At 38.0% G+C, this 21,833-nt stretch overlaps 1 protein-coding gene across 1 annotated transcript in view; it reads right to left on the bottom strand.

The window, feature by feature from the left end:
• The window catches only part of si:ch211-272n13.3 (ankyrin repeat domain-containing protein 26), a 28,629-nt gene that overhangs the window by 4,706 nt on the left and 2,090 nt on the right, over positions 1–21,833 (bottom strand). The window contains 38 exon segments of the mRNA XM_046860158.1: positions 185–297; positions 481–615; positions 1,497–1,574; positions 2,286–2,312; positions 2,662–2,755; positions 3,218–3,393; positions 3,586–3,738; positions 3,852–4,433; positions 4,557–4,943; positions 5,059–5,205; positions 5,706–5,889; positions 5,974–6,187; positions 6,353–6,494; positions 6,605–6,635; positions 6,865–7,020; positions 7,522–7,748; positions 8,568–9,374; positions 9,569–9,633; positions 9,746–9,826; positions 9,940–10,224; positions 10,345–10,365; positions 10,462–10,503; positions 10,635–10,710; positions 10,823–10,881; positions 12,372–12,461; positions 12,802–12,901; positions 13,044–13,108; positions 13,199–13,328; positions 13,592–14,916; positions 15,273–15,333; positions 17,255–17,339; positions 18,899–18,935; positions 19,434–19,454; positions 19,742–19,890; positions 19,993–20,130; positions 20,237–20,343; positions 20,682–20,855; positions 21,069–21,183. Coding sequence (XP_046716114.1) covers positions 185–297; positions 481–615; positions 1,497–1,574; positions 2,286–2,312; positions 2,662–2,755; positions 3,218–3,393; positions 3,586–3,738; positions 3,852–4,433; positions 4,557–4,943; positions 5,059–5,205; positions 5,706–5,889; positions 5,974–6,187; positions 6,353–6,494; positions 6,605–6,635; positions 6,865–7,020; positions 7,522–7,748; positions 8,568–9,374; positions 9,569–9,633; positions 9,746–9,826; positions 9,940–10,224; positions 10,345–10,365; positions 10,462–10,503; positions 10,635–10,710; positions 10,823–10,881; positions 12,372–12,461; positions 12,802–12,901; positions 13,044–13,108; positions 13,199–13,328; positions 13,592–14,916; positions 15,273–15,333; positions 17,255–17,339; positions 18,899–18,935; positions 19,434–19,454; positions 19,742–19,890; positions 19,993–20,130; positions 20,237–20,343; positions 20,682–20,855; positions 21,069–21,183 — 6,879 coding nt within the window.

Below are 21,833 nucleotides of genomic sequence, written 5' to 3'. Positions count from 1 at the left end.
TAATAATACAAATAATTCCCCCTAATAGTGGGTTAGGGTTAGTAGTAGTATGGACCATTGAAAAAATCCACAGGGACGTACTATACACGTACACTAAAGTATTTTAGGTTTAAACACGACGAGGTTAAAACACAGTTGGGTATCTCAGCACTGTAGGTAGCGGTAGACACATTTAAAGTATTACCTATACATTTCATTCTGAAGTTCGGTGTTCCTCTTAATCTCTTGTTCAAGTCGGACATCTGTGGCCGCCTTCTGCTCTGCTTTCTTTTTGGCTTTCTTCTTTTCTAGCTCCACCTGTAATAGTGCAAAACCAGCAAAATGATGGAAATTCTCTATGAATCCACTATTACTTTTACTGATATAGTGATCATGTTCACAGAGTTTCTCAATTCTATGATTTTTCATTTACAAAAAAATGTTATCTTATAAAGCATGAAAAGACTACAAAACAAACATGTATCTGGTTGTTACAGTGACCTGGTTAGTGAGCTCTTCTTTCTCTTTCTCTAGTTCAGCCAGTCGGAGCCCGAACCGTGACCGATTCTTCAGCTCCTCCTCCCACAGGGCCTGAGAGTCATGGGCATTGTGGGAAAGCATGCTCTGCTTCTGCACCTGAGAGGAGAACCATTATCAATACTGCACTATTAGAACTGTCAGTCATCACATTATCTGTATATGTTACACACACTATGGCTGCTATATATTGTACAAAGTTCTATATTAAACTCTTTATTATACCTGACGCACAATACTGTCATTTGCACTACCATGCATTTACACGTTATGTACATTACCGATCTGTCATATAATCTGTATCCCTATTTAATACTCATACTGTCTATATTGTCTCACATAGTCTGTATTGTCTTGTCTGTTTTGTCTTGTATAGTCCAAGCTGTATGTATAGTTTTTTATGTCTGTACTTTGAGAGTCACTAACAGCTGGAACCAAATTCCTTGTGTGTGTCAACACACTTAGCTAATAAACCTTATTCTGATTCTGATCTAGCTTATTACTTTTATTACTCAATTCAAACGATGCTTGCCTTTAACAACAGTGACATCGATGAATAAAACATTTACATTTTGTTATGAAAATTCTTACAAGCATTATAAGCATTTTTTTACTTGTCCATATAAGCTATAACATCTTGAACATTCTCTGAAACTCCAAGATCTGAAGCTAGCATATTGTCAGATAAAATGATTGAATATGTAGTTGTACCACACAAATTCTGCCATCTTGCCTTACTTTAGACAACAACTAGCTTTTATTTTTACTTTTAAAACTGACTTCTATGTCTGTATTACCCTTTTCTATGAAATAAAGGTACATTTCTTACTCCTCTCCCTCCAGTAACAGTAAGTCTGGCAGACTTGCTATTCGAATTTCAACCTCATATACAACTGCAGCTACTAAAGTCATGCTGAATGGACTTTTATAAACAAGTTCAACAAACTTCTCAGCAATGCGACAGAAAAGAAATGTTGCACCTCACGACTGAGCTGATCTTCTAGGGTCATCTTGCTGCTTTGCAAATTTGTGATCAAATTCTCCAACTGATTTCGGACCTGTAAATATGTAACAGATGTATAAGCATGTGAGACACTTCAACAGCAGGGTAAAGAGTTCTTTAACATCTTTTTAGCACATCGAAAATGCAGTTTAGCTCTCCAAACAGAAGAATCATGTAAAAGCAAGTTCAATCAAGTGAAAAGAAACACTCAATTGAAAGACCACCACCAAGAACAGAAAATGTCCATAAACAACCCAATTCATTATTTTAAAAATAAACATGATAAGCATGGACCTGAAGGTCTTAATAATTTTATGTATAACATTAAAAATGCAGTAGCACTGATTGTATACTGTACATAAATATATCACAAAATACTTTGTTGTAACATTCAAGATCAAATTTACCACAACATATGCCTCAAGATTTCTGGCTTATAAAAATGGGTACTTAATCATATTTCTTCCTAAGAATTGAACAGCCATATTTATTACACTGTATTGCACCAGTAGTTCAGCACAATTAGTGTCTAAAATGAAAGATGTTTCAATATTTGCTACAAAAACTTGTAGCATATGGATAAAAGAGCTCGAATTCCTTTACGTATCATCCAACAGAAATGTAATACCATCCAGTTCACACAACTGAAACGTAAATATACTGATATTTTAAAGGTTTGTATGTTTGCTTGGGTTGTATCTGGACACCTCGAAAATTTTAAGTGAAAAGGGCAGTTTGATTCCACAGCTACAAGTAAAATACCAACCCCTCCTGTTGGTGATGAATCTGTCAGCTGTGAAAAGAACACTCACACTATCAGTGCACAGCAGGTATGAAGCATTTCATGGAGGTGAGAATGTATATGATTACCAAGGTATAAACGTATACTGAGGGTTTAATGTTCTACAGCTAAGGGTCTCTGTTCCAGTGCTGGGGACTGACCGAACTTGCGTTGTGTTCCCTTGTTGATATGTGATACAAGTAAAGCTACAAGCAGTTTTGTTGATAAAACCTATTTTTCTATTTTAATAATATGGTCATTTTCAATATTTATTCACTTATTTACATAAGCACACAATGGAAGAAATTAAGGCATCTTGACAATATAATAAAAAAAGCTTGAAAAAGTAATCTGTACTTACAGCAGTAGCTTCCTGCGCTTCTTTCTCGAGTATTTCAATGCGGTTATTCTGTTGTTTTACTGTTGCCTCTAATCTGGCATTTTCAATCTCCAATCTGTGAACATGACAAAATCATAAGCACTTCTTCAGAGAAAAAAACAACAAAAAAAAAACACTCTCACACAGACCTAAATATATATAAAAATGTAAATAAATGTATGTGCAATCAAAATCTGACTATTTATTGGACTCGCATGAGTTTCCATTTTAAATTCCTGAACTTTTTTATTTCTAGCCACTAACATCAGAAGATAATGATCAGAGATTAATGATCAAATATGAAATGAAATCAAAAGGATTTATGATTACCAGCTCATATGCACTGAGCTGGTCTCTACTTCCAACTGCTCATACCTGCACTTTTTAGAGACTATAATATTTAATTGTAGCAATATAACTTTATTGCTATTTGCACTTATGGTTAGGCAGTAACTGCATTTCATTGGCTCTGTCCTGGCATTCTGCACAAAGACAATAAAGTTGAATGTAATCTAATCTATAAAAATAGCACCTATACCTCTGTACTGCCTCCTCTAGCTGTTTAATGGTTTGTTCCGAACGTGTTGTAACAGCGAGTGCCTCCTGGAGCTTCTGACCCGTGCTGATGAGGTCCCGCTCCTTCTCATCCAAAGTGCCCATCAAACTGTTAATGCGTCTTTCTACCCCTATGTTGTGCTCTTCACTCTCCTGAAGCTGGAGTTCAAACAAAGAGAAAGACAACACTTACTACACAACACTTGGTCGAACTGAAATAACTCAATGATGTTGTTGAATAAAATAAATAAATAAATTACACTTTGAATGAACTCCAGTTTATGCTTTAACCACCATGACATGATCATTACACAGTATGGTGTGATTTAACAAATAAGATTTTTTGGGCACCTTTTTCCTGAGTCTGTCCAAGTCCTTCTGAGTGCGCACTTTCTCTTCCTCCAGGTCACTGCGGTACCGAGTGTTCACCTCCAGAGATGCCTCACACATGGACAGCTTCTTCAGAGAATCAGCAAGCTCCTGTTGAAGCTGCCTCAGAGAAGTCTACCACAGAGACAACAGTGCATCACAACTCTTCAGTAACATGACTGCAGTTGTTCTTTAAAGAAAACACATAACAGAACTGATTTATTTTTGTGATTTTTAAGGATACACACCTCTCTATCGGCTTTCTCCTGTTCTAGTCTGTAGTTTTGCTCTCGGAGGTCTGCGTTTTTGGTTGCCAGCTCTTTGCTCCTCTCTTCAACCAGCTGCACTCGTTCCTCACCTTTGGTGCGCAGCTGGTTAAGTGCTTGGCTGAAGCACTCCTGCGCATCAGTAACTGCCTGGTCCTTTGCTGTACCTCTGTTCTGTGCTTCCTCCAACTGCTGCCTGAGCAAGGCACCCTCGCTCTGCGCCTGTGCTAACCGCTCCTGCATGGCATCGTGTCTCGCAAGGGCACGGCTGGCCCGATCACGCTCACTCTGCAGCATCCCCTCTAAATCCTCAAGCCGCGCACGGGCCTGTTCCCGTTCACGGGTTGCCGTCTCCAGCAGCGCAGTCTTCTCGGCCACAATCAGAGTGGCTCTGTGCCACTCATTCTCCAGGCTGTTTGCACGGGCCTCGGCCTCACTCAGCTTCTGCGAAAGTGACTGCACAGTGTCACGCTGTGACATAGATTCCGATGTCTGCTTCGCTTCAGATCTCAGATGCTGTTCACGCTCGCGCTGCAGGGTGCGCTCTGTCTCTACACATGCCGCCTGACAACAAGAGCAGAGGGAGTCAGCAACCTGAACATTGTCCAAGCTGTATGGACAAAGTCTTTTAAAAAAGAACCAGACAATTACAGTTGAAAATGGAGAACAAATAGAGCACATACACACCTGACACCTCTCCGTCTCCTGTAGTGCTACCTGGAGCCGTGCTTTGCTGGTCTCCGTCTCAGCCTCCAGCTGTTGGCGCACCTGCCTCTCGTGCTCCAGTTTGGTGCTGAGCAGCACACACTCTGACTTCAAGGTGCTCACCTGCCCATTATACTGGTAGATGGTCTGGGCTAGAGTCTCATCATTTAACTTTAGGTCACGTCGAGCATCCTCTAGTCTCTCCCGCAGAGCATCTCTCTCATCAACAAGTCTGCTCTCCTCCTGCCGGCAGAGTAAACGAAAGTGATCCAACTCAGCCCGCACTGAGCTCAGCTCCTCCTGCAATGTGCAGACCTGCTGTAGCAGCTCCCTCTCACGCTCATTAGCTTCGGTCAGCTGGGATGTAGCCTGAACAAAACAGTCAAAAGTCATATAAGTAATGCAAGCTTGAGAGAAAAAATGCGTCAACGCTGATCAACTGTAACAGACACAACGGCTTCAAATATATTACTTGACCATTTACCTCAGTGGTCTTGGTGAGGTTCCTGAGGTTCTTTTCCTCAATGTCCTGCTGCTTGCGTAGGTGATTATTCAGCAGGTCCTCCTGCAAGGCGCGAGCAGATCGCTCATGGACCAAAAGACGCTGGGTTTCATTCCTGTCTTCTTCCAACTATGCAGCAGATCACAGACACTCATTAGTCGAAGTGCAACTTATATATATTGTGAACTAAATTGATTATAAATAACAGTTTATTTAATCTTAAATATATACTACAGTCACATGAAAACTATTTGCCCCATTACTGCATATTTGACATAATAAATGATTTTTAGAATTTTTTTTTCAAATAATAAACCTTTTTAAAACCCTGCCCCCTCCCCATCTCACATACTTGCAGCACACCCTTGCTTTCCTGCCAGATAAATTAAGAATATTTGACGTTTATAAATATAAAATAAAGTCTATCATTGCATATTTGACTTCGATAAAAGAAAAGTGAAAAGCCTGTCCAAAAGTTTTCCTATGAAATAGTAACCAAAAGTGCAAGCCTAGTGGAACTAAAAATCACTAACTTATGTTAACTTATGTTACTTATGTAACTAATGTTTTCTTATAAATATCATTTACATCAAATCTGATTTCAGTCTGTCAGTATCATAGATGATTACCTGCTTCATGTTGTTCATCAAGGCCCTAATCTCCAGCTCAAGGTTCCTCAAGTTGAGCTCCAATTTCTCTCTCTCCTCTGCCTCATCTCGGTGCTGCTCCTCTTTCCGAAACAGTTGTTCCCGAGTCTTATCATACAGCATAGAGGCACTCTGGTGCTTCTCCTGTTCTTGTTTCAACAAAAACCTACAGTGGAAAATGCACAGTTGAGCTCGAAGACATTGTGGACATAATGTCACCGTCCGAAAGACAAAATCCAGTGCAACTCACTTGAGGTTGTTGATGTCTGTCTCCAGCTCTAGTCGGAGGTGCTCCATGTTGGACTTGCTCTCTCTGCTCTCATCCAGCAGGAGTTTGAGCTCATTCCGTTCCTGCTCCAGCTGAGAAATCTTATCACTCAGTCGCTTATGTTTGTTGCACTCCTTCTGGATAGTGTGCTCATACTCATAGAATATGTTCTGCAACTTCACCATGCTCACTGAATCTACAAAGACCATTAGAAAAGAGAAATAAGCCTTACCTAGCATCAATACATATCTTTCTGTATATAGTGCATTTTGCTACTTTGTCATTGTATGTTTATGGACCAAATAAATTCATTTTGCAATACAGTGACTCCCTAAAATGAAAATGTATACATTGAGCTCACCTATAGAGCTGGTGTCCAGCTGCTTGATGAGTTGAGAGGCATTAAAGTAGCCAGAGGTAACAGAGTCCAGCTCCTCAGTAGCTGTGTCAGACGACTGCGTTAGGTCATCGAAGTCATCTGCGATTTCCAGCTCTCCACCATTCTGCGCAGACAAAAGTTGTACATTTCTGCTTAAAGTTTACCTTTCACATTATTGGCCAATGATGAATAAATAATTAATTATAAAAAAATTGTAAATGTAAACAATCCTACCTTTTTCTCAACCCGAGGCTGTGAAGGAGACCTACCCAGAATCAACAAGACATTACATAACATTACACATAAATGTCACCGATATTCAGAGACAACCTGGTTTGCACAATGCAGAAATGGTACAATGCAGTATCTATACTGTACCACGTGTATGTGGCATCCAACGCAAACAGATTTTTGTAGTATCTGATATTTTAACGAATAATGAGCAAGACTGAAAGTCCAAATCATATTAAAAGAATATCATACTGCATATGTACCTTCCTTCATCTTCTGACACCTCACTTAATGTACTATCATCAAACACAGACAGGGGGTCTCCATTATGCGGGTTCACAGGGCAGGGATCTCTAGACTGCTTTGGGGCAGGGGCATGTAGCAGGCTACCCATAGGGTCCTTGATGAGTGTTGTCCTCCTGTTAGTAGGAGATTGCAAACTTCATCATTCATCATGAGGGTGAAATGATTTCTCTGCCTACCACAAACCTTTACTCAATAATGCCCAAATAACCAAGAGTAGGTGTTTCAGACAAAGTAAAAGTAATATCACAGACCACAGAACACAAGTACTAAGTATTTTTTCCAATGAACAGTCTCTAAATGTATATAGTGAAACTTTATAGTGTTTTTGTCCATTACTAAAGGCACCTGATTTCATTTAGAACAAATGACTCGTCATTAAAATAGAATAGCTTCTAGATCCATGATTATGCAGGTTTGTATAAATGTAATTTTACACTTTATATTGAACTTAAATAAGTCTAAGTCTGACTAGCCATGTGTATGCATAAATTTAAATAAAAGCGAGAATTCTTAATGTTATAAAATAATTGTTCATTTGTAATTAAGTGTTGATTCTTAATTCATATTAAAAGTTTTAAAAAGTCCACACCAGATTTCAACTTATAGAGTTTTACCTCCTTTGGCTTCGTGTCGGCCATTTTGGCAAAACACGATCCCTTTTCTTCAAAGTATCATCCTTCTGTTGAGATCCACTCTCCCATGTGCCTTCTTGTTTAGGGGTTGGCTTGTTTGTGTTGGTGTCTGCTTTCTTGTGTTTTCCTTGGTCAATGTCAATTTGATTCTCAGAGCCAGAGGTGCTCCATAAGGCACTGGATTTAAGTTCTGTTCTCATGACACCACCCTAAGAACAAGAGCATATGCTGATTGTTTTTTCTTTTTAAATGCAGTATTTATGTAGAAATAAGTGACATTTGTAATTACACAAACACTGAAACAAGCAGAACAACACAAACAATGAATAAAACACTTAGTGACACACACACACACACCTTCTTTTAAAATGTTTAAAAGAAGCACTAATAATGGGAAATACTTTATATCAAACAGTATCAACAAGAAGTGTAAATGCACACACACTCACACAATGTACACTACTCAGGAAAGATGAGATGTGATCTTCAGGTAGGTGAAGGAAATGATGTGAGTGACACACAAAAACTGAAGTGTAAGGAGAAGCCCTTAAAGACGGCATAAGGTGCACGATTTGATAACATGACACCTGGGCAAAAATCATGCTGTTAATTTTTAATGACTAAGCCGTCTGAGCCAGATGGGGATTAAGGCGTGAGCAGTTCAGACCTTGCGATTTAAATAATCAGGTAGAAACAAACTCGGTCTGTACGTTAATTTGCACCTGTTTGATTATGGTTTTTGCCCAAAAAAAAAAAAAGGGACAAAAAAACACCAACAAATATTTAGCTGTATAATTTTCTTGAACGTTATAATCACTAGAAATAAACAATCAGTCTATGTGCATGCATTCTATAAGCAAAGCTGCAACCACAAGCTGGAAAAATAATAATAAAAACAATAAGACGAATTCAAGGTCTGTGCTGCTCATAATTACAACATTAGTGAAGAAAGGAAAGCGAAAACGACAAAAAATGACACTGGTGATTACTACTAAAAGTCGTGATTTCCTCCGTCTTCATTTCCCTACCTCAGTTAGGGACCTCTGTAAGCCCTCCTCAACCAATTCATCTGGTATAGAGGAAGGAATCCTTGCCTCCTCAACCAAATACAATGGACTAATTCCATCTTCCTGAGAAGATTCTTGGTTCACGGCAAATGGAGATTCGATATCATCCAATTGAGCCAAACTTATGTTGTCTTTATTTTCACTTACATTAGAGAAAGCCTCTGCATTGTCACCAGCCCTGTGGTAGGAGCTGTTTTCTGTGTCTTTCGAAATTTCATTCATAGTCTCTACAGAATGTTCTTGGATATTTTTGTGTTTGGCAAAATCATTCTTAGGAGGATCCTCAGAGTATGATTCCTCTTGTCCAGACTCCCTTTGTTCAGGAATAGGCAGCAATCTAACACTCTTAGCCTGTGTATTCGGTTGCACTATCAACTCTTCCTCGTCTTCACTGGAGACTTCCTCAGCTGCACTCCCACTTAGTTCTGTGTCTTTCTTTATATATTTGATTGCATCTTCTTCCTCATCCTTTGTCTCTTTGTCCTGGGCAGTCTCACTTTGCTCCTTATGTGTTATCTCTCCAAATCTTTCTTTTAGCTCAGCTGTTACATTTTTGTATTGGGATTTTGACTTTTTTTTCTCAATTTCCACCCAGATTTTCTCATAGCGTTGCTCCCAGGTAGTCTCATGGAAAGATGTATGTTCTACAAACTCTTGCTTTTCTTCTTCCTCTTCTTTTTCTTCTACCTCAGTGGTATGGGATTCAGAGGGACCTACCTGACATGGACTACTAAAATCTACATTAACTGCATCTAATATCGCTCTTTCCTTGGGTAGCATGAGTGGACAAAGAAATACAATTAACATCGAAAAACAAAGAAACAACGAAGAACTGTGCATTAACCAAAATTATTTTTGAAGGGTACACAATTCTTTTGGAAGACACCTAAATAAAAACAACCAAGGGAGCATGTGCACGAAATAGAATTGCGTGTGTGCAGTAGATAAAGAATTCTGCCCACCTCTTCTGGATGTTCATTGGCCTCTGAGCTACAGCCACTTTCCCTTTCTGCCTCTGATGGGGAAACTGGAGGATCAGAGATAAAAAATAATAGTCAGCAATATGAATATCTGATAGTATTTGTGTTCAGGGGTTTATGTGAAGCTGTTGTCAGTATATCTTTAATTAACCTACGTACCTGTTTCAGTCTCAGCAATGTTTGGCAGTGGAGTTGTAATCTTTGCAGGGCTGAAGGTATTGTCTGTGTCCCAGTCTGAGTCTGCAATATAATTTGAAAAATAATAACTTTACACTGAATGATCATTCCAACATCTTTGTATACCCAAATCACAAAATATTTCACAGGTTAAAATTAGCAAAGTTATCTCTCACCTTCATCACTCACTGGTTTCTTAAAGAACTCTTTGTGAATGTGTGTTTGAGGTTGTGGTTGAATCTGTGTGCTGGTAAGAGGTTTGAATGAGCGTGGACTTGGCATTGGACAAGTTCTTAAAAAGGAAGATTCTTTTTCTTCTTCCTTTCCTGTATGCAAATCCTGCTCTTGGGCGACTGGCAGAAACGCTGGAATTTCACTCTTAAATACTTCCCTATATTCGTAGACTGGCAGGTTTTTACTGGCTTTACTGGTGGTACTTGCTGAATCCCAATCTGAAGCATCTGTGTTGAGAATAAAATCTTTAGTTTGGGACTATACATTAGGCTATTAATTTTGCAGCGTTTACTATAAAAACTAACCATACAACTACAAAGCTCAGAGCATAATGGAGTACATCTGACCTGCTGGGATTTGGTGAGTTTCTTTTAGATGAGATAAAAATACACAAAAATCTGTTTAACCCTTAAAATAAACCTGATTGAGAACATCAAGTAAGATCCAACCAGGTAGAAAATTACCTTCGAGATCAACATCAACTAAACCGAGTTCCTCCATTACATCTGAAAGCAAAAATGTAGCATTAAGACTGTTAGCAATGTCTTAGTAACAGGTTGAAGACCACACACACACACACACACACACACACACACACACACACACACACACACACACAAACAACCACTGTTATTACCTGTATTTTGTCTAGCATCTTTTGACTCTAGCAGCTTATTCAGCACTGATAGTGGCTTCCTTTGAGGCAGATCGTGCTAAACAAACAAAAACAGAGTCATTCATAAATTTTAAACAAATCAAACGAATTAAAAAGTCAATAAATAAATAGGAAACAAAAAGTATTGAAAATGCATAAAGGAAATTTACCTGCTTATCAGATTTCTCTTCATCACTGTTATCCTCCTCTTCCTGACTAGATATTAAAACTGCATAACAAAAGAAAATGTAAATCTTGACACATTAAGAGTTAAAAAAGTAAGAAAAATTAAGCACAAGAACACAAGACACATACACAATGAATACCCAAGCCTCTAGAGCAGCACCAATGAAAGCATGCACATGCGAATGCAGTTTCCTTAATGCATGTGAGCTTCTGATGCGCAGGCAAAGCATCGAATGTATTGCAGTCATTTCTAATGCATTAATATCTACTAACCGCATGGCAGCACAGTATACGTTAGTGCAGTTGCATGACCCACAGATCCTGAAACTGATATTACAGAGCTATGAACTGTACTAAATCCTACTGCAGTCACTGCACTTTAGTTCTTGAGAAGCATACATATCTTTTGTCAGAACATGAACATAAAAGTTCCTTTTTCTGACAAAACAGAAACTAAGTAACTGAATTCATAACAGCAGCATTGGACCAAGAACTTGGCTTAGTTCTAGTTACTGGTTACGCATACCACTACATGTAAAAGCAACAGGCAGCCAAAACATTTAATCAGTCAAGAAGGAAACCCAATAACTATTAGAAATCTGGCATGAAGAACAGACACAAAATAACACAGTGTGCAGCTAAGGGGAATAAAGATCCTCACAGCACAACTACTCAGTGGTGGTATTATTGGACTACAAACATATATCGTTCTCCTAATTTTCATATAAGCCACGTGATAATATTTTAAATGCTTCACTGTAATACTTTGCATCTACTCTAATACTACACTACTCTGCATCTGTGAAGCTTTTAAACTAGTCTGACAATTCATATGAATTCTTAGACTAGGTGCACACATAATCTGTTTGCAATGCATATTCTTTCCAGTGGCCTGGTGAGAGCATTCACACTACACATGGATCGCAGTGCAGCGATCGTTTCTGCACAGAGTAATAGTGATCTTTTTACTTTAAGCCCAGGGTAAAGAAAAGCAACGCAAAACGTTTAGCAGGAATTATATAGCTGTAGTCATTGAAATACAATGTATGTGAAATACAATACATACTAAAAACAGAAATTTCTAGACAATGTTAAAATAAATGTTGGATTTAAAACTATGCACATTTTTAAGAGAATTTCCCATTGTTGAATTTGTGGCACAAATTGGTGTTCAAAGCATACATACTACAATAAAAGGCTGCCTACGTACTGCAAGTGGAGTATGTGTGCACCTGGCGTTAATGCTTGGCGATGTAACTATTAAAGTTTTATTTTAAGAATCATCGGTTAATTGTAAATTATCTTCCCTCTTCTCAATAAATCAGTTCCACAGGATGCAAGCCATACAGACCACCATGTTCAACATAGACACTGACAACAGATATGCAGGGGAAAAAAAACACCATCTGTTGCATCTTTACAGATATGAAAAAGTAATGTAATGTGAAATGGTAGAAGCTGGGGGTTGTGGAGCTACAGTATATTAAGTCCTGAAAAACAACAGGACATCGTGCAGCAATTTAATTGCCATACCCACTGCCTTTTGACCTCCAGGCCGAGCAACACTTCTGAATACACTACTGTGCTTCGATCCTCTTAAGAAAGATGGAATATAATGCAGGGCTAAAAAAGGAATCAGTTACAGATGATTTATAGAAAAATAGTAGACTGTGTTGAACTGACCTTTACACAAGGCATCATTTCTATTTCAATGAAAACGCTTCAATACAAAAAAAATTACTTGTAGCAACTTTATGAATAGTAAAGTCGATACTGAAATGCTTGGATGGCATCAGTTGACAGAAAGTAATAGCGGTGAACCAGAGTAAAAAAGTTTTTCAGCTTTGAATGTTTCTTAAAGCATGAAATGGCTGCAGTGATGGTTTACTGAAGCAAATTTTGTCCTGTTGAAAACGGGTTTTGTTCCAGCTCTAAGCATGAATAGATCAAAAGTGCTACATACCTTCATTGCTCTCCTCATGAATACTGGACATAGGTTTATGTGACTTGGCTGGGGAGTTGTGCCCACTACTACCCTTTTTGCTCGAACTGTCCGAGCCAGACTGAAAGAGAAGAGATTCAGTCAGCTTGAAACACTAATTCACAATGACCATTTCTAAGTGTTGCACTGCAGTTTAAACAGGTCTGGCAAACAAGCCTGTACACTATTTTAGCAGCTGCACTGACAAACACCACAATTCTAACCTCTGAGTCCCAAGGAGAATCCTCTTCCTGATCTCGCGTTTCAATTCCCAACTCTGACAAAAAGTCTGAAACACAGTATTTAAACAGCTCCATGAAATACATGCAAAGATCTTTAAACACACACGCACTGGATTTCGCAAGATTTTAAATCTTACCCCGCTTCTTAGAAGCTTCTGTCTTTTCTAGCTGCTTAGCCTCTGATCTTTTATTTGATACTTCGTCACATTCTTCATCTTCATCCTCTTCATCATACTCATCTTCTGAAGATGAAGTTACCTCTCCTGGCTATGAACAAAGATTTGTTACTAAGTATTGTCCAACATTATAACTTTATTCAGTGAAGTAACAAATTAAATATATGATATGAGTCATGAATGGAGAATTTGAATAACACAGAATGGGAAAAAATTCATAATGATCACCACCTTAATGCATCATAACAGTTTAAGGTGTTAAATACACCAACCCACAATCCTTAATTATATGATATGATTCTCCTTGTAGGAGACATGTTCCTTAGTCTGGAATAGCATAACATGCTCGTGTACCTGTAAAATTCCCCGCTCTTCATCTACATCATTCTTATCAAAATAAAAAGTCTCATTAATATCATCAATGACTGTCTGTGGGAGTTCTTCATGACATATGAGTTCCCCATCCTTAGCATCTTCCAAGTCATCACTTCCAACGATCATGGACACTGGCAAATTCTCATCATCATCATCATCATAATGTATTACTGTATGTTCCTCAATGGTCATATGTTCTCTCTCATAATCCTTACAATTAACTGGCTCAATATCTGAAGTGTCATTTTCTACTGAACCTTCTGTTTCATTATCTGAGCAAGAACCCCAGGAGTCTTCAGAGCTTTTAGGTTCTTCTGGGTTCGAGATTAATTCTGATGGCTTCATTGTATCATTTACATTTCTTGGAACGCTATCATCATCTGCATTGATCTGAACTGTGGACAACTGAGAGAGTGCTTTTGAAACAGTGTTATCAGCCTTCATGTCATTAATGATTGCTTTTTCATCACCGGTTTCATGAGGTTGCTTAGATACCATGCCTCCAGTCTTACTTTGCTTGGGTTTGATATTTGATTCAACTACCAGAGTATTTTCTAGAAACTTTAAGACATCAGCATTGCTGTGATTCCCAGCTCTGAAAGCTTCATTGTCTTCATCTTCATCACCTTCAAAATTCTTCGTAGTTTTTGGGGTAGTGCCTGCAATATGTGGAGGTGTTCTAAACGCTCCTGTGGCACCTGTGTTACTGTAATCATTTTCCTCTTTATCAGCGCATGTTGAATCGACCCTAATGCCTGATAAAAGTGTGCCAGCATTAACACCTAGTGTGTGAGAGACTCCCTTCTCCAGCTCTTCATCTGTGATCTCTAAATGCATTATTTTCTGTCTCTCTATGACTTCTAACACAGCTGTCTCTAGAAATTCTTTTTTTTTCGAGACTACTCTTTCAAACAAACTAAAATGCTCCTTAGCATGATCACTTTTCTCAATCAATATGTTTGATGTCTCCGGTTGTCCAATAGGTTCCGTGTTTACATCAACGTGCATCTGAATATCATGGCTCTCCTCTCTTTCCTCTACAGCTGTGATCTCAGGAAGTTCTCTTTCATTATCATCTTCTTGTGTTATTGCAACACTAGTTTCCTCCTCTTGTTCCCTTTCATCGTCACTTTCTTCATCGCCTTCACTGTCTTCCTTGTCCTCCTCATTTTCATCCTCTTCTTCATCCTCTTCTTCGCTGTCTTCAACATCTTCACCTTCCTCCGATTCTTCTTCTGAACTTTCGCTGGCTTCTACATCTGATTTGTTGCCACAGGGCAGCTGTGAATTCTCAGCCTCGTCACCTACCCCGAAAGGATGGGATGGAATGCATAGACAAAAGGATAGAAAAGCAAAAATGAGAAGATTACACTGACTGGTAAGATTACCTTTTGGGAGCTAATGATGGGGGTGGAGGTCATCTGGGAAGGGTTGGAAAAGGAAATATATTTAGGGGTTACAGGAAGCTGGGTGGAGGTACTGCTAGAAGGGAAAGCCATGGAAGGTTCTACTGCTTTGCGCTTGCTGATAGGTTCAGACTCAGTGCCACTCCAGGATTTTTCTGGATCCTGATCCTCAGCGACTACAGGGAAGGAGTTTGAAGTTACAGCACAGACACAAGCTAAAGTAAAATGTACAAAACATCTAACATTGTACTTACATTTTTTCCCATCAAATTTGGAGGCACTCATTAGTTTCTTCAAGTTTATCTTTTGAAGTTTCTATAATAACAGAACAGGTATTATCAACTCAACTCATGCTTTATTGTCATTCCTCTATATATAATATACAAAAAAAAAGAAATGTCATTACTAATGGATCAAGGTGCATAGACAGTAAAACAGCAAGAGTAAACATTAAACATAAATGAACAGCAAACATTAAACATAAGTGAGCTACGGTGCGATATGAGGTAGAAATGTAAGAACAAGTAAAGTGCGAGTGAGTCAGAGTTGACTGTGTGCAAGTGTGTATGTTTTAACAGAATGAATGATGTCTGTAGTAAACAGTTCAATGAACTTGTTGTGATGACAATATATCACCTTTGTACAAAATTTAAAAAGACATCTCAAACATAATTGTGTAATATTTCCTTTTTACTGTATTCAGCTAGTAGGGGGTTACTAATCTGAGTGCCCTTGGATCTCCTGAAATGTCAAATGGACTTATTTGAAAGCTTTTAACATTCTTCTCGTGATCGGAAGCAGAGCACATTATTCTACTTATAAGAAGTTTACAAAGATGGAAGTAATGTGATGTGATGTGATTGTGGCGATACTGCGCATGTCCGATCCTAAAGCATTTCCGATGGCGCCATTTCTAAAGCACGGAGCTGTCATAACAAAATGACTACCACGTGCTTTTTCAGTTTAGCTATAACAGAACATGATGATAACGTGGAATTATCGGACCCCTTAAACATTTGGGTTGACAAAACACTCAACGTTTACCTGAAGGAATTTATCCAGATGTGTATTATGATCTGATTTAGACCGAGTGCTTCTACACGCTGATAGCGGTAAAACCATGTCGTAATCTGGATGCCTACAATTATTTCATTAGCGAAAGAAAAGACAGAAATATTTGGCGATACAACGTTGATGATGTATATCTTGTGTTCGGTGAGACCGGAATAAGTCAGTGTTTAAAAAAAAAAGATCATGTTTTGGTCGTTGCTATGGTAACCGTTATTAGCGCGCGATGCATTTGCATGGCCGGGTATGTTTGTATGTTTATTCTAATAATAAATCACGCCGCAAACTGAATTCTAATCTGAATTAAATTGTAGCGAGTGAAATTTAATGTAAAAAAAAATATACAACTTGAAATAAAATCTGGAGATAATACAGTAAGAACAGTGATTTGGAATAGTTTTGAACTTGGTGGTGTCTACTTGGTGGTGTCACCAACATACAGTTCAGCATCAGTTCAACAGCAAGCAGAACATTTAAAGGGGAATAAATGATGGAAGAAACTTCTGACTTTAACTTGCTAACAACACCCGTGGCCTTATTTGTGTGATTTTCTTGAAGTAGTTGAAAAGAAGGTTTTGGGCTCATGATAATTTTAATAGATATCAATCAGTGTTTGACTTATTAATATCATTCTATTAACATATTGTTGTGCTAAGAGTACATGAATCTTTTCACATAAACTGAGTTGATTGAACAAGTGTTGTGACAAAAATTTTAATAGGAACATCATAGCCATAATAAATTATAGTACTTTTGATACTTAAGTGCTATGATCCTTGTTGAGGTGGAAGAGTGTGTGAGAGAGGGTTTGAATGCTCCATCTGGTCATGAATAAACAAGAAGGTGCATGCAATTCATTGTTGGCTAACATGTATTCTTTTTTTTTTCTTTTTTTAAAATCTAATTTAGTATCCAGCCTTCACTCTTCACTGCTGCAATTCAAGCTTCACGTCTTTTGTTTTTCGCGGATCTAAACACTAATTTACCGACAGCAAGTTAGTTCCTGGTCTGAAAGAGCATGCAACCACCGAACAAGTTTTAATTTTAACATTTTTAAGCTAACCGGAAAGACGTCACTTCCTTACACGAAAGAATGGCCATTGAAATGGTCTATAATAAGAGAAATATGTCTCCAGTATTTTAATCTCTTCAGGGCACAAATAATCACCTTTGGGCCCAGATTAAGCTCTTCATCGTCGTCATCATTATCATCTGTAGAGGGCCAGGAATCAGCAGCACCACTTTTTGATGTTCTAAAATTTCCATTTATTAGGAACATGATTTCATACTCACATAAAATTGTCAACTGCTATATATACTTATATTGCAACTATATATATATATATATATATATATATATATATATATATATATATATATATATATATATATATAGCACATCTGAATAGTATTCACAGTGCTTCACATTTTGTTATGTTGCAGCTTTTTTATTTCGAAATGGATTTAATTCTTTTTTTTGCTCAAATTTCTACAAACCATACCCCATAATGACAATGTGTCTGAAATCTTTGCAAATTTATTACAAATAAAAAACAAAAAGTACATGAGTGTACATAAGTATTTACAGTCTTTGCTCTATACTTTGTTGATGAACCTTTGACACCAATTACTGCCTCAAGTCATTTTGAGTATGATGCTACAAGTTTGTCACACCTATTTTTGGGCAGTTTCTTCCTTTCTTCTTTGCAGAACCTCTCAAACTCCATCAGGTTGAATGGCCTTTTCTCACCTTTTCTGACCCTTTCGAATCAATCGGGTTTAAGTCTGGTCTCTGGCTGGGCCACTCAAGGACATTCAAAGACTTCTTCCGTACCCACTCCTTTATTATCTTGGTTGTGCTATTGCTTAGGGTCGTTGTCCTGTTGGAAGACTAACTTTCACCCCAGTCTGAGGTCCAGAGCGCTCTGTACATTGCTGCATTCATCTTTCCCTTGATCCTGACTAATCTCCCAGTTCCTGCCGCTGAAAAACATCCCCACAGCATGATGCTGCCACCACCATGCTTCACTGTAGGTATGGTATTGGCCAGGTGATGAGCAATGCCTGTTTTCCTAAAGACATGACGCTTGCCATTCAGGCCAAAGAGTTCAATCTTTGTTTCTCATGGTCTGAGAGTCCTTCAGGTGCCTTTTCATAAACTCCAGGCAGGCTGTCATGTGCCTTTTTTGAGGAGCGTCTTCCAACTGGACACTCTACCATACTGGCATGATTGGTGAAGTGCTGCATAGATGGTTGTTTTTAAGGAAGGTTCTCCTCTCTCCACAGAGAAACACTGGAGCTCTTTTAGAGCTGGGCGGCCCCTCTAGGAAGAGTCCTGGTAGTTGCAAACTTGGAACAAATGCTGGAGGCCACTGTGTTCATTGGGACGTTTACTGTGCCTCCATACAATCTTGTCGGAGGTCTACAGACAATTCCTTGGACTTCATGTCTTCATTTGTGCTTTGACATGCACTGTTAACTGTGGGACCTGATTTAGACAGGTGTGTGCCTTTCCAAATCATATCCAATCAACTGAATTTACCACAGCTGGACTCCAGTCAATTTGTAGAAACATCTCAAGGATGATCAGTGGAAAAGTTAATTCTTTAATTTTAATTGAATGTGACTCATTTTGTTTGAATATTTCAAACAAACTTCTTTCACTTTGTCATTATGGTGTATTTTTTTGTAGAATTGTGAAGAAAATAATGAATTTAATCCATTTTGAAATAAAGCTGTGACATAACAAAATATGGAAAAAGTGAAGCACTGTGAATACTTTCCAGATGCACTGTATACACCGTATACTTACCTGCTGATAGAGTCTGCATGTGAATTATCCTCTGTATCTGAAAAACATATTCACATATTTACTACACATCATTTATTTTGTGGGTGTATTAATGTTATTACATTTTGTATTTAATTAAATCTTTTAAATACTACAGAATTTATAACAAACAAAATCAACAAAATTTACTAGGGTCCAAAAAGTCTAAGACCACCAATGATAATGCCTCAGTCCTCCTTTGTTTTTTTAATACAAACCTTTTGATTACATTATTGGCAATAATTTGAGTAAAAATGAAGAATCAATATTTTTTATAGTGTTTGGCCTTTTGCACGAATGACAGCTGGAGGTCAAGCTGAAACAATGCAATATCTTGAAAACTAAATTATCAAGATACTGCATACTTTCAGCTTCTTTGAAAAATTAGTTTGAAAGGAAAAAATTGTAGTTCTCAGACACATGGAGCTTACTGTATATTTTTATTGACTAGCTTGATGGTAAACAATGCAGTGTATTTTCTGTTGCATATAAGCAGTTTTATTATTACTTGTAATACCTTTCCCTTCTTTTGCACTTCCTCCATTGACATGCACATGTAAACAATGTAAATGGGAGGAAAATAATAAAACTTCAGATAGAACATTGTGCAGTAGAATGGTTTAAGCATTACGAAGCACAAATAAGGATGCGAAAGCATTATGTAATGTTTTGATACATTAATGCAACTTCTAACATGCTCTGAAGGTTACATTCGGCATAGCCAATAATCCGACTTAAAGAATATTTATATCTTTTAACCTTAATCTAAGGAAAGCACTATATATTCATCACTAACAGACTTCAAAGGTCACAATCAGGACTCACCATCTTTGCCAAGAGTTGGACCTCTGAGAGCAAAGCCATCCTTGGGACTGCCCAACAATGAAGTCTGCTTGTTTTTATCGGAGGCAAGGTGGGAGGGTGACTGCAAGGCCTTCTTCTTCGTCCCATGCTCAATGATTAGGTGTGAACAACTGAAAATCATTTGCAACACTTCTCTGTACTGTTTATGAAAATAAAAACAGCGCATTTGCAGCTGAAAACTTTAATAACACACAAACAAATTAAACACTTACGCATGATGGCCATTCATTACAGCATAGTCGTCAGATGACCATCCCTTATTATCTTTCACAGTGATATCAGCATTGTACTGCAAGAGCAGTCGCACCATACTGATTTGGCCATTGCAAGCAGCAATCAGTAAAGGGGTCCTTGTTGGCAAAAAAAAATGTGTACGATCTGTATGCATTCATGGCAGTTGAATGCAATTGCAATGTGTTATTTGTGAGTGTCAAGAAGAACCGTAAGCATCCTTACCGTTGCTCCTGGTTCTGGAGATTAACATCTGCCCCCTCCTTGAGTAAAAATTCAGCCATCTCTGCATGGCTTTCTTCCACTGACAATATCAAGGGAGAATTGCCTTCCTAAAAATACAATTAAACAAGTTTAAATTTGTCTATGTTTTGTATGCATTTAAAAATCTATTTCCACTTATATAACTATCCAATGCCAAATGTATTTTATGTACCTAACCAAAACATAAACATAAAAGAATACATTATATAATGCATTGAAAGATGGGCTTTTATCAGAAATAAAGCTAATGGTCTCTTTGCCCCTTCAGCTGTTGTTGTGTGAGGGTACAATTTCACTATACCACAAGGATAGCGGAGATATTTGTCTTTTGCCATGCATCTGACACCTGTTGTTTTCTAATAAAGCTAAATGGGATACTAAATAGAAAGTACTGCCATGGCTTCACCTTGTTCTGTGCATTGATGTTCGCCTCATGTTCGAGCAGCTTCAGCGCCACAGTCAGAGAGGGGATGCGGGCAGCTAAGTGTAGCGCTGTGTTCCCATTTATATCCACCAAGTTGGGATCTGCCTCATGCTCCAGGAGAATGGACACACAGCGATCCTGTTGGCACTGCACCGCCTACACAAAGACCCACAGAAAACCCAACAAACACTTTCAAGTAGACGCATGTAGAAAAGCGACTATTCGTATTAATAATGTTGTTTAACGTCTTGAAGAAAAATGTAATGAATTATCTAGTTTTGGGGTACAATAATATAATAATAATGCAATAATAATAATAATAATAATAATAATAATAATAATAATAATAATACAATAATTTGGTTTTACCTTCATTAAGGCGGAGCGGTTCTGATTGTCACATAAGTTGAGTTTAACTTTGTTTTCCACCAAATACTGAACCACTTCAGTGTGTCCATGAACACAGGCTATATGTAGTGCAGTTCTGCAAATACACAAATACAAAGACAGCTTTTTGATCCAACTCGATTTGACCATGTTATGACAGCAGCAATGTAACTGATATTTTAAGCTTAACAATATACTCAAAACACAAATCTATCCATGTCTCCGAGCCAAACAGTAAAAAGCACTCATTCAAAATAATAACAAGCACTACCAAAGAACACATTTCTTAAGACCCATTATACACCATGCTGGTAAATTCTTAAATCAGAGTGGTTTATATATTTTCTAGATTAATTTCTTAATTATTAGATTAATTCCCCACATTTTCCTTTACATTTTTCTGGCAGCAATTAAAACCATGATGAACACACTTTTTTGTTGTAAGAGCTTATTCACAGAGACTTGTGTAGCAGGCTATTCGAGCGTGAGAGGTCAGGCACTATTGACAGACAAGGAGGCCTGAGGTGCAGTCGTGTTCCCTTTTTTCATACATTCCCACCTGTTCCCACGTGCAAAGCTTCACTAGTTCACTAGTGACACTGAGAATATTGACATGGTATGACTGGAGGAGATTCATCAAAGGGCTGAGCGAATGTTCTCCAAGTATAACACACTGAACGCTCCTGTTCCTATTGTTCTTTGCTGTTCAGGAAGGAAACTCATAATGCTACAGTATACTGTATACTT

This window comes from Silurus meridionalis, chromosome 10, assembly GCF_014805685.1.
Source record: "Silurus meridionalis isolate SWU-2019-XX chromosome 10, ASM1480568v1, whole genome shotgun sequence".
NCBI classification, from domain to species: Eukaryota; Metazoa; Chordata; class Actinopteri; order Siluriformes; family Siluridae; genus Silurus; species Silurus meridionalis.
This window is presented reverse-complemented; position numbering and strand designations above follow the sequence as displayed.